At 40.5% G+C, this 10916-nt stretch overlaps 1 protein-coding gene across 1 annotated transcript; it reads right to left on the bottom strand.

The window, feature by feature from the left end:
* Positions 1–404: 404 nt before the first annotated feature.
* LOC125550420 (vacuolar sorting protein 39) lies at positions 405–10684 on the bottom strand. Its single transcript, XM_048713412.1, has 13 exons — positions 10130–10684; positions 8656–8867; positions 7991–8122; positions 7755–7898; positions 7172–7284; positions 5426–5846; positions 4325–4654; positions 3534–3755; positions 3148–3390; positions 2614–3042; positions 2150–2248; positions 1020–1236; positions 405–864 (listed from the first exon to the last, which is right to left on the bottom strand). Exons 1-12 carry the CDS (start codon positions 10539–10541, stop codon positions 1036–1038), a joined length of 2958 nt encoding a protein of 985 aa, XP_048569369.1. The 5' UTR covers positions 10542–10684; the 3' UTR covers positions 405–864; positions 1020–1035.
* Between the last annotated feature and the right edge of the window lie 232 nt (positions 10685–10916).

Raw genomic sequence — 10916 nt, 5'->3', positions numbered from 1 at the left:
GAGACTGAGTCGGTATATCATTTTAAGATTTTACAAGTCACCGTAGGCGCCTCGTAGTCGACAGGAACGTCTCCTCCCACTAAAGACGCATCACCAAAATTCCTGAAATAAATCCACAATAAATCCGAGCAACAAGGAACCCTGGTGGGCTGGTGATACCTTTTTCCTTTTGTCATGGTCAAAAATATTGGTTGGTCCATGTTTGCAATTGCTTGGCATGCAAATGGTTCATTGGCAACTCTAGTCATTTTCCTAGCCAATGTTTGCCAAGCTAAACCTCAACCACCAAATTTCTGGTAGGGCAAACTTGGGCACAAACCAAACACACCCTTCCTCGCAAATGCGTAGCTCTCCCGTACTTTACACAAAAAGTGATGTAGTAGATATACAAAGTCTGCTCGATATTTGGGAAAATACGCATCTCAATATTTACTCTTATGATTGGTACAACAAACAACAAGATATCACCGCCTCCACATTTACAACAGGCTTGAACAGACAGGAACACTATACGTTAACACATCCACTCAACTCTGTAAGCTTTCTGGACTTAAAACGAACAAGCGAGCGTGCACATGCGCTAAATACAAGGCTCTGAAGAGAGTCCGCTAAAAACTTTCCGAAGCAATCCACTAGGATCCAGTAAAGATCAACAAAAAGGATTTCCACAAGACGGCATCGATGAAAACTTGATGCGACAAAGCAGGGGCAAGAGATTCACCCATGAAGCAATGCTTACAGGCAAAGCCATGGGTTGATGGCTCGGGTTGGATCAGGGCTTCAACACAACTTTTTCCAAGCATGATCCAGAAAAATTGCAGTGATTGGCCAATTCTCCCCCGATGTTCAAACTTGACATCTGGCCTGTCAAAATACATATACGAAAAGTGAAATCTAGTTAGCACACACTCTTGCTTTATTCTAGTCCGCCATAATAGGCTGAACAAACGGCTGTATGTAGTCCACCATAATACCTAAGGCTTCACAGCAATATATGAATATGGAGTTCAAATCTATACCTGGAGTATGTTCACATCATCTACGTTTCACAGAGTTTGCGCCTCTAACAGCCTTGATCTGTTGCGATTCTCTAAAGCACACAAAATGCACCAATGTCTGCCCATTTGGATAAATTGCAAAAGCACTGTTTGCAATGCGCTTATGACAAAGAGAACACATGCTATCTCCATCAATCTTCACAACAGCTTGGCGTCGTTTGTACAGGTCCTCCTTTACCTGATATACAGATTTAAAAAATAGAACAGAAGTTCATAAATTCCACTATACAGCAAATCTATTTGATAGAAAAAAACTCACAGCCTAACTATTAGCTAGGCATGTAATATGACTATGGCATGCATGATGAGACAGCATATTTATCAGCACTATGGCAGTATGCAAGATGATTACATACATCATTAAATTGTTTAAGACCAGGAGATGCTAAAGGCCCAAGACCACTAGTTAAATACTATCAAGTTCTTGTTTGCCCAAGTGTGGTTCAGCCGCAATTCCACTGGTTATGAAAGAGTAAGACTACTCCTAAGTTCAAAGTTTTTGCCTGCCTTATTTTCATGGGATGCATTTTGATTTGGGTCCAAAGGTTCTGTGCTCCCAAGGAATACTGGAAGATCATTGTTCATCTTTTCAATGTTTGCTAAGCAATGCTGGGATCCCTTACGCACTTTCCCTTTGATGCTGCAGCATGCTAAAGGTGGCTTTAGAGAGCCCTGTTTCCTGGAGAAAGCCATAGCGGTAATGTAGCACATTTAGAAAGAGACAAAACGGTTTCGTTTTCCAAAATCAAGACCCACCTGTCTTTCGTTAGAAGGTGCCTTTTAAAGGGAAACTGAATTTATTCATCACCAAGTGAAGCCTATCCATTGTCGGCCCCTTTAGGAGTCAGGACTGGCTTCTTAGATTGTAACTGTCATATCTTTCTTCTTTGCTCAACAGTCACTAGTGGTTTACCCGTGTTTGACGTACATATGTAACAGTTTTTATATACACAAAATAATAGTACATTAGAGGGTTCCCTTACTCTTTCCCAGTGAAGAGAAACACTACCAGTTATAATAAGAAACATACTGGCATTCTCCAAGGACAACCCCAGGAACACAGCTACAAGAGAACATGACATCAAGCTAACCTGCAAGTTTGCCCGGAGAATCAAGTTTTTGATAACCATATAATTGCGCCGATGTTCACTAGAGTTCCGCAATAGTGGTTCGAGAAATGACACCAGATCCTGAAAGCATTCACACCAGACTTATTAGGCTTTTCAGAAGCTTTAGCAACTGGACATACTCAAAGATGAAACTAAACAGCTGAAGCAACGAATTTTAGAAAATAATAATCTCACAAGCTGCATAATTGTTGTCTTTTAAGGGGGGCAAATTTGTGTATCTTGTAACAGCCTAAACAAAAATAAATCGCACCAGCTAACAGAGATATGTCATGTAAGCAAACAAAAAGAGAATACTACATTAACATGAACGCTCATACTTTTCTGTTGCTTTTTAAACACAATGCCTCAATAGGATGGTCGATGTGGACTTCTGTAAACCTAGGGCAGATGAAATATGATATCTTTCGAACACATAAAATATTCACCTGCAGTTTTGTGTCTCTTGGTAACAACCGAAGAGCCTGAGCACCATTTATTCTGTCCCACCGTTGGCTTAACAATTCAAGTGCTTCATTCAACATTATAGGGCCTCCGTCGCTAACATCATCTCCATCACCATCACTTCGGCCACTATCTGGTCCACTAGGGCTAAAGCGTGTGTCTTCAGCCCCTTCAATCTCAACAACCTTTCTACCCATACGCCCTCCTCTGAGCTTATTAGTAGAGTTGACCCTCTGAATTCCAGGGTACTGTGATGCCATTGGAATAATTTTCTGCTCGATCTCTTTTTCAGCTTTTTTCGGGTTTAGATAAATTTGCAGAAGATTAAAATAAATATTGGACTTGGAAGGCTGCTGCGCTCCTTCCTCATAAACACGGTCACAGTATGCAACTGCACGCTCTGGCATATGGAGCTGCAACATAGTGCACAAGTTATTTTGAAAGTTCAAACTCGCCCCCCTATCCATTAAAAAATTATACCAGCTCATATCAGAAACACATCAAAGAGCAGTGAGTACCTTATGAACAAAGAGAGATAATGCACGGAGGTGTTGATTCATTTTCCCGTACATGATAGCACGCTCTTCGAAAAGAGCATCCTGCGGAAGGCGTTTAAGAAGTGTGTCCGTATTGTAACCTGAATTACTCTCTAATGTAGATATCAACTTGTTCCGCGTTGGGGAATATGTTTTATCAGTCCAATTTCCTTCATCCTTCAGAATCTTGTACCAGTCAAGAACTTCAGAAAGGTAAAGTTGCACCTTCAGGCCAGAAAGTTTGATTATCAGTAGAAGAAATCCACTTATCGCAAACTTCGTAAGAACAGCTTATGGAACTAAGATCGTCTAAACAACATAGAACAAATTTTCACATACTAACAACGTGACAAGACAAAGATACGTACCAGCTCATTTTGTAGATTAGGATTGATCCCGGTTTCACTCATTGAAAGCATTAGCTCTAAGTAAGTTGACTGCAAATTTGGAGCATGCTGTTTCAGATATGAATTTACCAAATCTGCTGGAACATTTTCAGACAAAAAGAGCTCAATAGTGTCTGACGGGTTGCGTTCAAGAACATACAAAGAAGACTCCAAAACCAGCATTGGGTCAGATCTACAAAGGGGCTGCACAAAAGAGCACAGCATCTCAGATCAGCTGTAGAAAACCAGAAGAATGTGACAAGCGGACTAAGTCCATAATATGAAGGACAAAGTCCAAATAATAACCTGAAACACACACCAAACAATACAGCTGAAAATATTATGGCTGCAACAAGTTTCTCTAATGTCAACCAGCGATTCCAGGAAGCCAACTGATACCAGCAAGAAACACATTCAATATGATCCCACCGCCACGTCAAATGAGCAAGCATATATACACTAGGACTGATAATCCAGAAGTCATGATGCAATAATATTTAAATACACAGATATATATATATGCACAGAAATGCAATCCTGAAAACCATGAAACACACCTTGATATTTAATATTCTGATGATGCTTCCACATTTATTAAATAAGTGTGCATTAAGACATGTTCTTGTCAAACTTTTACAGAGTTGATTTTAGGACAAATAAAACACCATGAAACCAACAGCAACTGGTTGGTTTTCATTGTTTTGTGTAAATGTACAGGTGACAAAGTGAATAACAGTATCTGTCATATGATGACAGAGGAGAAAAAACAATACCCTGAGATACTCAATGATCATTTGTGGGTTAAACTTTTTACTAAAATCAGCATTAGCCATCGCAGACTTCGATTCTTCAACCAACCGATTGAGTAACTGGAGAGCTTCACGGTGCATGTCATTGCTTCTGTAGAGCTCAAGTAATACCATATAATCGCTCTTTTCCTTCAGAAACTCCTCACATATCTTCAAATCACAATAATTGAGTCCTTTCAATAACTCTATAGCTCCTGGTGACTGTCTTGTAAGAACAAGAGCTTGAAGAAGAGATGTGTCCAGCACATTCGCCATTTCTCTTGCAACGGAGCTTCTATGTGTTTGGGGTCGTTTCTGACAATAAAAAGATGTAGAATCACAATGAATCACCTTTTCTTTATAGATATTAACAAACAAATTCTCAACTTTACATTATGTACAATAGACACCATGCACACTCGCAAACATAAAGGGCAAGAACTTTGGATAGGACGGTGTCCTGACGAGAAATTAAAACCAATTTATTTTTTATTTTTTATGCCAGAAGGTTCCTCTCACTCCAGGGAATTGCATTTACCTCATGTTTACAGGGATGAGAGTATCATGAACATAGACAGGAAGTTCGAATTCTTATGAAATCTCAGACACTTTAGTCTACATATTTGGGTTTCGTTTAACAAATTCCAGGAAAAACAGAAGCATAAACATGTGTCTTCTTTCTTCCGGATTTTTTCTACTGACCTTGGAGATACACAAAAATTGATAAATCAACCGCCAGATGCAAAATGAATGAAGCTCTCAGCCTACCTTACAAAAAAAAAATCATTTTACTGTCCACGGATCCTAGAATGTTTAATCTCTAGGAAAGGAAGCGGCAGTATCAAGAAAAGGAGTGGATATCCTCAAATCAAACTAGGATTCATAATAACAGGTATGATATGCAGCCTTTTCAAAGACTCGGAGTAACACCAGATTGCACCAATTTGTTTGACTTTGCAATATTTCGGTCAAATTAGTGCCTGATTTACTTACGCTATAGTAGTTCCTGCTTCACGCAATAATTCCACATCACAACTAATTACAATGTTCTCAACAAGAAAGCCAGACATTTGAAACAGTAGTTACCTTATTTGGCTTCTTTGCCTTATATGGCTCAGATAAGTTTAAGCTATGGTGCACAGCTCCAGAGACGACCTCCTCAGTTACTTCAGATGTCGCTCTATCAATTATACCATTTCTTTTCTTCTGCAAGTACTTCACAAGGGCTATTAGAGCATTATGACTCATTTTCTTGTTCTCCAATGGAGATTTATCATCAGAATCATGAAGTTGCAAAGAGTATGCTTCCATTTCATCTGTCGCATCAGAAGATTCTCTTGCTAATTCTTGAAGGTCTTGAAGCTTGTCATGTTCACCTATAATGTGTGTTTGAGGTAGAACAAGGTATGGGTATAGAGATAACACATAAGTAATATCCACATGTGCATCCGAAAACTGTTCCATTGCTTCCTCATAGCTCCCATTATCAAATAAGAAGTGCCCATATCTGATTCATGAAATAAAAAGGAAAGACGTTGGTTAGTTATACGCAAGGGGCCAAATTGTGTTATTATAAGAAAACATGAAAATTACTTGGAAGAAATGAAACGAGACTGTTCACATTGTAAACTAAAACAGCATCTAATACAAATCTACCATTGTATATTTGATTGATTACAGCCTTCAAAAAGGGGTACATGTGAACATCCATAGCCATTAACCATCACCCATCAGTGGTAAAATTTGAGAGTTTATTTTTCTAGAAAGCTTTCAGATGATCCTTTTGAGGTAAGAAACCTTACATTTGCTGTAAACTAAATTTTAACTACAACCTGTTTCAAAGCAAGTGAAAGTCCAAATGTTCAGCATGTTGTGCATTGCCAAGTGCAGCTTACTAGTCATCAAAAGCAAAATAATAAGCAAGTTTAGTAATCCTGGTGTACACGAGTACATCAAGTCTTGGCATAACATTTTATTGAAATGACAAATTACCAAATGCCAACAACCTTTTCCATCCATAATTTATATGTTGTTTGCAGACTGTATATGAATTGCCACATACAAGTCTTAGTGATAATAACATAGTTAGGATAGTATATGGATTGTATGGGAACAACTGTATGTGAAACAACTGTATCTGGCACTGAATAACTCTCGGCGCCACTAATATGCCCCCATTCCTTGGGAGCATGTAGAATGCACTAGCACCCTTGAGGTGTACTAGTGCATTAAGTCATCAGAAAACATGTCCAAAGGCCATGAAAAATTCTGAACGAATGTATATGGCTTAGAGATAATACACATCTACCATGCGACAGAATTTCAGATCCAAATAATAACTTCATAAAAAAAGACAAATCATGATGTGAGTAGTACAAAATTCAAATCTGAACTGAATAGTATCATGGAGAGAAGGGCATGGGAAGTGGAGAAAAAGAGAGGGCAGGGGGGAGCAGGGATATAAAAACAGGCCCATGAGGGCATTCTGGGAATTTGAGAAAAAAAGGAGGGCATGTTGATGGGCAAGCTCAATGCGTGCTAGCTATTATGGCGATGGCATAATGAGAACGGAATCTGAAAATGAAGAGGGCGTGGAAATAACCCAGAGTTCTGGTGACATATAATGGTTTTCTTTTCCTTGAATTTGATTTCCTGATGACAGATTCAACACAAAAACAGAGAGTTGTGCTACAGTGCTTGAAATAGCTTGACTAAAGTGGAACAGCATCTACCCAATCATGTCATGCAATGACATAAGCATACTATCAACTGACTATGGACAGAGCAAAATGAATACTATCATGGCCATCTGATCAGGCAATCTGGACATACCTCATGTGTATTGAGCTTTCTTTTGCAGCTCGTAGGTTTGAATCCTCAGGTGGAAGTAACTTGCACAATGCCAGCGCGTCCTCAAATTCTCCAGAGGCGGTCAATTGCACTATCTGTATACCAAAAGATATACGTACAAGAACTAAGAATAAATTCTTACAAACAACTTCCAAAGTTATCAAGACAGATCATTTCTTGTTAACTTGCGAGTTTCATCAAATTAACACTCCAGTAAAAAAGCAAAAGGCATTAACTATTGGGAAGAATTTGCAATGGAACTGGTGACATAAAAAGTATATGAAACAAAGATCCTTGCCTACAGCACAATACACAATTCGGTTGATCATTTTTCTAAAGAGAGAATATTAGGTCAAATTATTTAATTTTGCTTTTTTCTGCTGCGTATTTACAATTATGCAATGACCATTAAATTATCGAGGTTTCTCAGACCATATTCAACCTATACTGGAGGCGGAACCTAGCATGAAACAGCAGTGCCATGACTAGTGATAGCTAAAACGAAAAATATGTAAATATTGGCATCGGTGCGCTGATCAACATTCATAAAGTAAACGCACCATACCTGGGCACCAATAGGAACAGGCAGCAAACCATAGACTGAGTTGGACAGCGAAGCAAGTATATAGTTGTCAGTTTGAACAAGCTTTTGAACATCACGGAGGACAACTGTCTGAACCAATGCGCTGGGAGCTCTAAGAGACCGTATCTGAAACAATACTCAGTAGGTTAGGTGCGCTAATGAAACTTACGACTTTGATATTCTCTTTACAACCCAATACACAAAACAAAACAACTTACCTCAACATGTCGTGGCAGACGTGCCACAGCATACGGCTTATGTATAACAACAGAGGCAGGAGTGTCCGACCAAATTATCCGACCGTCTTGAATAAGTTTCCCGTTTTGATCAACAAATACACCGATGTTGTCCTGGAATAAGTGAACAAAGCAAAAAAGATAAATGAGACACTTCATACGTGTTTGAATCTCGCTGACCTCGACCTCACATCTGTTCTACAGAAAACTTTCATGGCACATCAGCGTGCTTGAGAATCTGAATCAAGCCGGTCCCTTCTGATAGCTAAATGGCAAAGTTTGAAAGTATTCTAACTGGTACCCCAAGTGTTATTATAATGCATCTAAGCTAAAGGTTTTCACATCAATTGTGGTACAACATCTTCAATATTTCACAAGACAAGATTCCCTTATCCTCAAATTGTGATGCAATTCGACTGAAAGAAGGCATTCAGCTTAGCTATTGATTAGGAATCAGTGCGAAGACAACGGAATAAATTCTGGTGTTTAGAAAAGCTGCCACATTCTTCTTGTAAAGCATGTCACGTTGTCATCTAGTCATTTGGAACCAAAAAACACCACAAAATGCTATCATCGATCTGCCAAACAATATCATGAGATGGAAAATCAATTAGAAACTAGTAAGATCGCGAAAAGAAGTACTATACCTTTCCAAGGAGGAGCTCCCCGGTAGGAAGAGGCACAACTAAAGGAGGAGCAATCCTCCCAGAAGAAAACACTTCAGTTAATGCCCCAGTCATGCTATTTATGATCATATAGTCCCTCCTGATCCCAAGGCATATGTTGTCACCACACCAGGCCATTGATTTCACAATATCAGGGACACTAAATTCCTTCACCTCGACAAATTCTCGCCCACCTGACAAACAGAAATTAAATTTCTTTGCCTGTTCACAACAAGATCATTTGAACATTTTAAACATTTGCCATCTTTCCAGATTCCTTTATTTTACAGTACAAGCTTACACAAATCTATCAAACATGCACCATACGAAATTAACATTTTAAGGCACATCAGGCCTCAATTCTTACATAAGGTACTAGATGCGGCTAAATACAGTTAGTCTTCTCTACACTGCTCTTACAACACTATGAAGCTTATTTACACATAATAATTTTTCCTTTTGCCAATCTCAACAAACAAAGGTATACTGGTACTTCATAAGCTTTTCTGAATTCCAAACGGTCACATTTGCAAATTTCCCCTTGCCAATGAAAAATTACAAACATTAAAAAATAGAAAAAGAATTGATGGAACATACATTTTGTTTTCTCAAGATTATAACATAAAGTTCGAAAGGAATACAGTCCTTCGGGTTAAGGAGATACAACTTCATAGCATACTAACTAATCTGCTAAAAACAATTTATTAGAGCTTCCCTAATTCAGATATTATAATGTATTTATCATGGAAAACTAGAGAACATAAAAGATGTGTGTTTCCTACAATGGAGATTCCCCTGAGTAATATATCAACAGATCAATCAAAGGTTTTAAGCTCTTCACTGAAGGCTTCCCGCTTTAACTAAACTAAAGACCATAAAAGATGTGCATTTCCTACCATGGAAATTCCTGGAAATGTCTATAGCGCAGTTGGCTTAGAAATAGTTATTTCTCAATCGACATTGATACACATCCGATCGAGATCTTCCCATCCCTTATATACTTGCACGAATCTCATGTTTAGAATAGATGGTTCTTAATGGTTACTCGGCAATAGTTACTTCTAGGCTTTACTAGATTCTCATGATCTTCATAAAATGACATTGCTTTGCTAAAACCACAATGTACTTCGCAGAAATATTCAGTATTTGGGTGGTAGTTCTTATCCTCCAGATTTGCAAAAGCTAATATCCTTTACTGATATGTCCAGTCAAGGGCCCAAATTTTGGGACCTGAGCTTGTGATCTAAATTCCAGTACCAATGATTTTGCAGTTACCAACTCTGAACACCAATTCGCAATCCACCCCAAAGTTGTGATTCTCCGAATTGAGACTAACAAGTAACAACGGGTTATTTATTTTCAGCTCCACCGAGACCCCAATCGATCAGATGATCAAGCTACGGCAATGGAAAAACATATGCTCGGATATATCCAAAGCAGACCACAGAATTCTCACCGTCGAGGCGGAAGACGGTTAGGCGCTTCTGGCGGCCGGCGGCAAGCAGGCCCCGGCGGTCGTCCCAGGCGAAGACGTTGGCGCCCTTGGTCTTGGAGACGACGGCGACGGTCTCGAGCCCCGGGAGGCGGTGGAGGGCGACCCACTCGGAGAGCGAGAGCAGGAGGTCGCGGCTGGCGCTGGCCTCCATCGCGGAGGGCGCGCGGCGCCACAGGCGCTGCTCCTGGCGCTCGAGCGCATAGGGCCCGTCCCTCCGGATCTCGCCGCCGTCGGCGGGGGGCGGCGCGGAGTAGATGCGGAGCGAGCAGTCGGAGGCCGCGACGAGGAGCTTCCCGGCGTGGGAGGCGACGGCCTCGATGCGGCCGGGCACGCCGGAGACCAGCTCGACGGCGTCATACGCGCTGTGCACCATGGCCGGCGCGATCGGGCGGGACCTTCACCTCGACGCGGCGCGAGGCGGCCCCGGCGGTCGTCGTGGGGGAGGAGGAAAAGGTGGGGGTCGAATCGGACAGGCGAGAGATCGGAGTAGGACGTTGGCCCGTTGGCAGAGGGAGTCGAGGTAGAGGACGGGAGTATACGAGCGTATACGTGTATCCGTCGTATTTTCTACAAGTAGACTTACTCTTTTTATTTTTGGTAAACTAGTAATCCCTCCTTCCCGCAAAAAAAAAAAACTAGTAATCCCTCCATTCCCAAATACTCCCTCCGTCTAGATACGGATGTATCATGATACATCTACATCTAGACGAATCTAAGACAAGAATTTTGGGATGGGGGAAGTATAAGT

Source organism: Triticum urartu, chromosome 4 (genome assembly GCF_003073215.2).
Source record: "Triticum urartu cultivar G1812 chromosome 4, Tu2.1, whole genome shotgun sequence".
NCBI lineage: Eukaryota > Viridiplantae > Streptophyta > Magnoliopsida > Poales > Poaceae > Triticum > Triticum urartu.
This window is presented reverse-complemented; position numbering and strand designations above follow the sequence as displayed.

Excerpts from the sequence above, each read along its gene's own strand:
- LOC125550420 (XM_048713412.1), bottom strand. The coding sequence starts at position 10,541 with ATGGTGCACAGCGCGTATGACGCCGTCGAGCTGGTCTCCGGCGTGCCC. Across the intron at positions 7,899-7,990 it reads GTCTGCCACGACATGTTGAG|ATACGGTCTCTTAGAGCTCC; the intron begins GTAAGTTGTTTT and ends GTATTGTTTCAG. Across the intron at positions 7,285-7,754 it reads CTGTTCCTATTGGTGCCCAG|ATAGTGCAATTGACCGCCTC; the intron begins GTATGGTGCGTT and ends TTTGGTATACAG.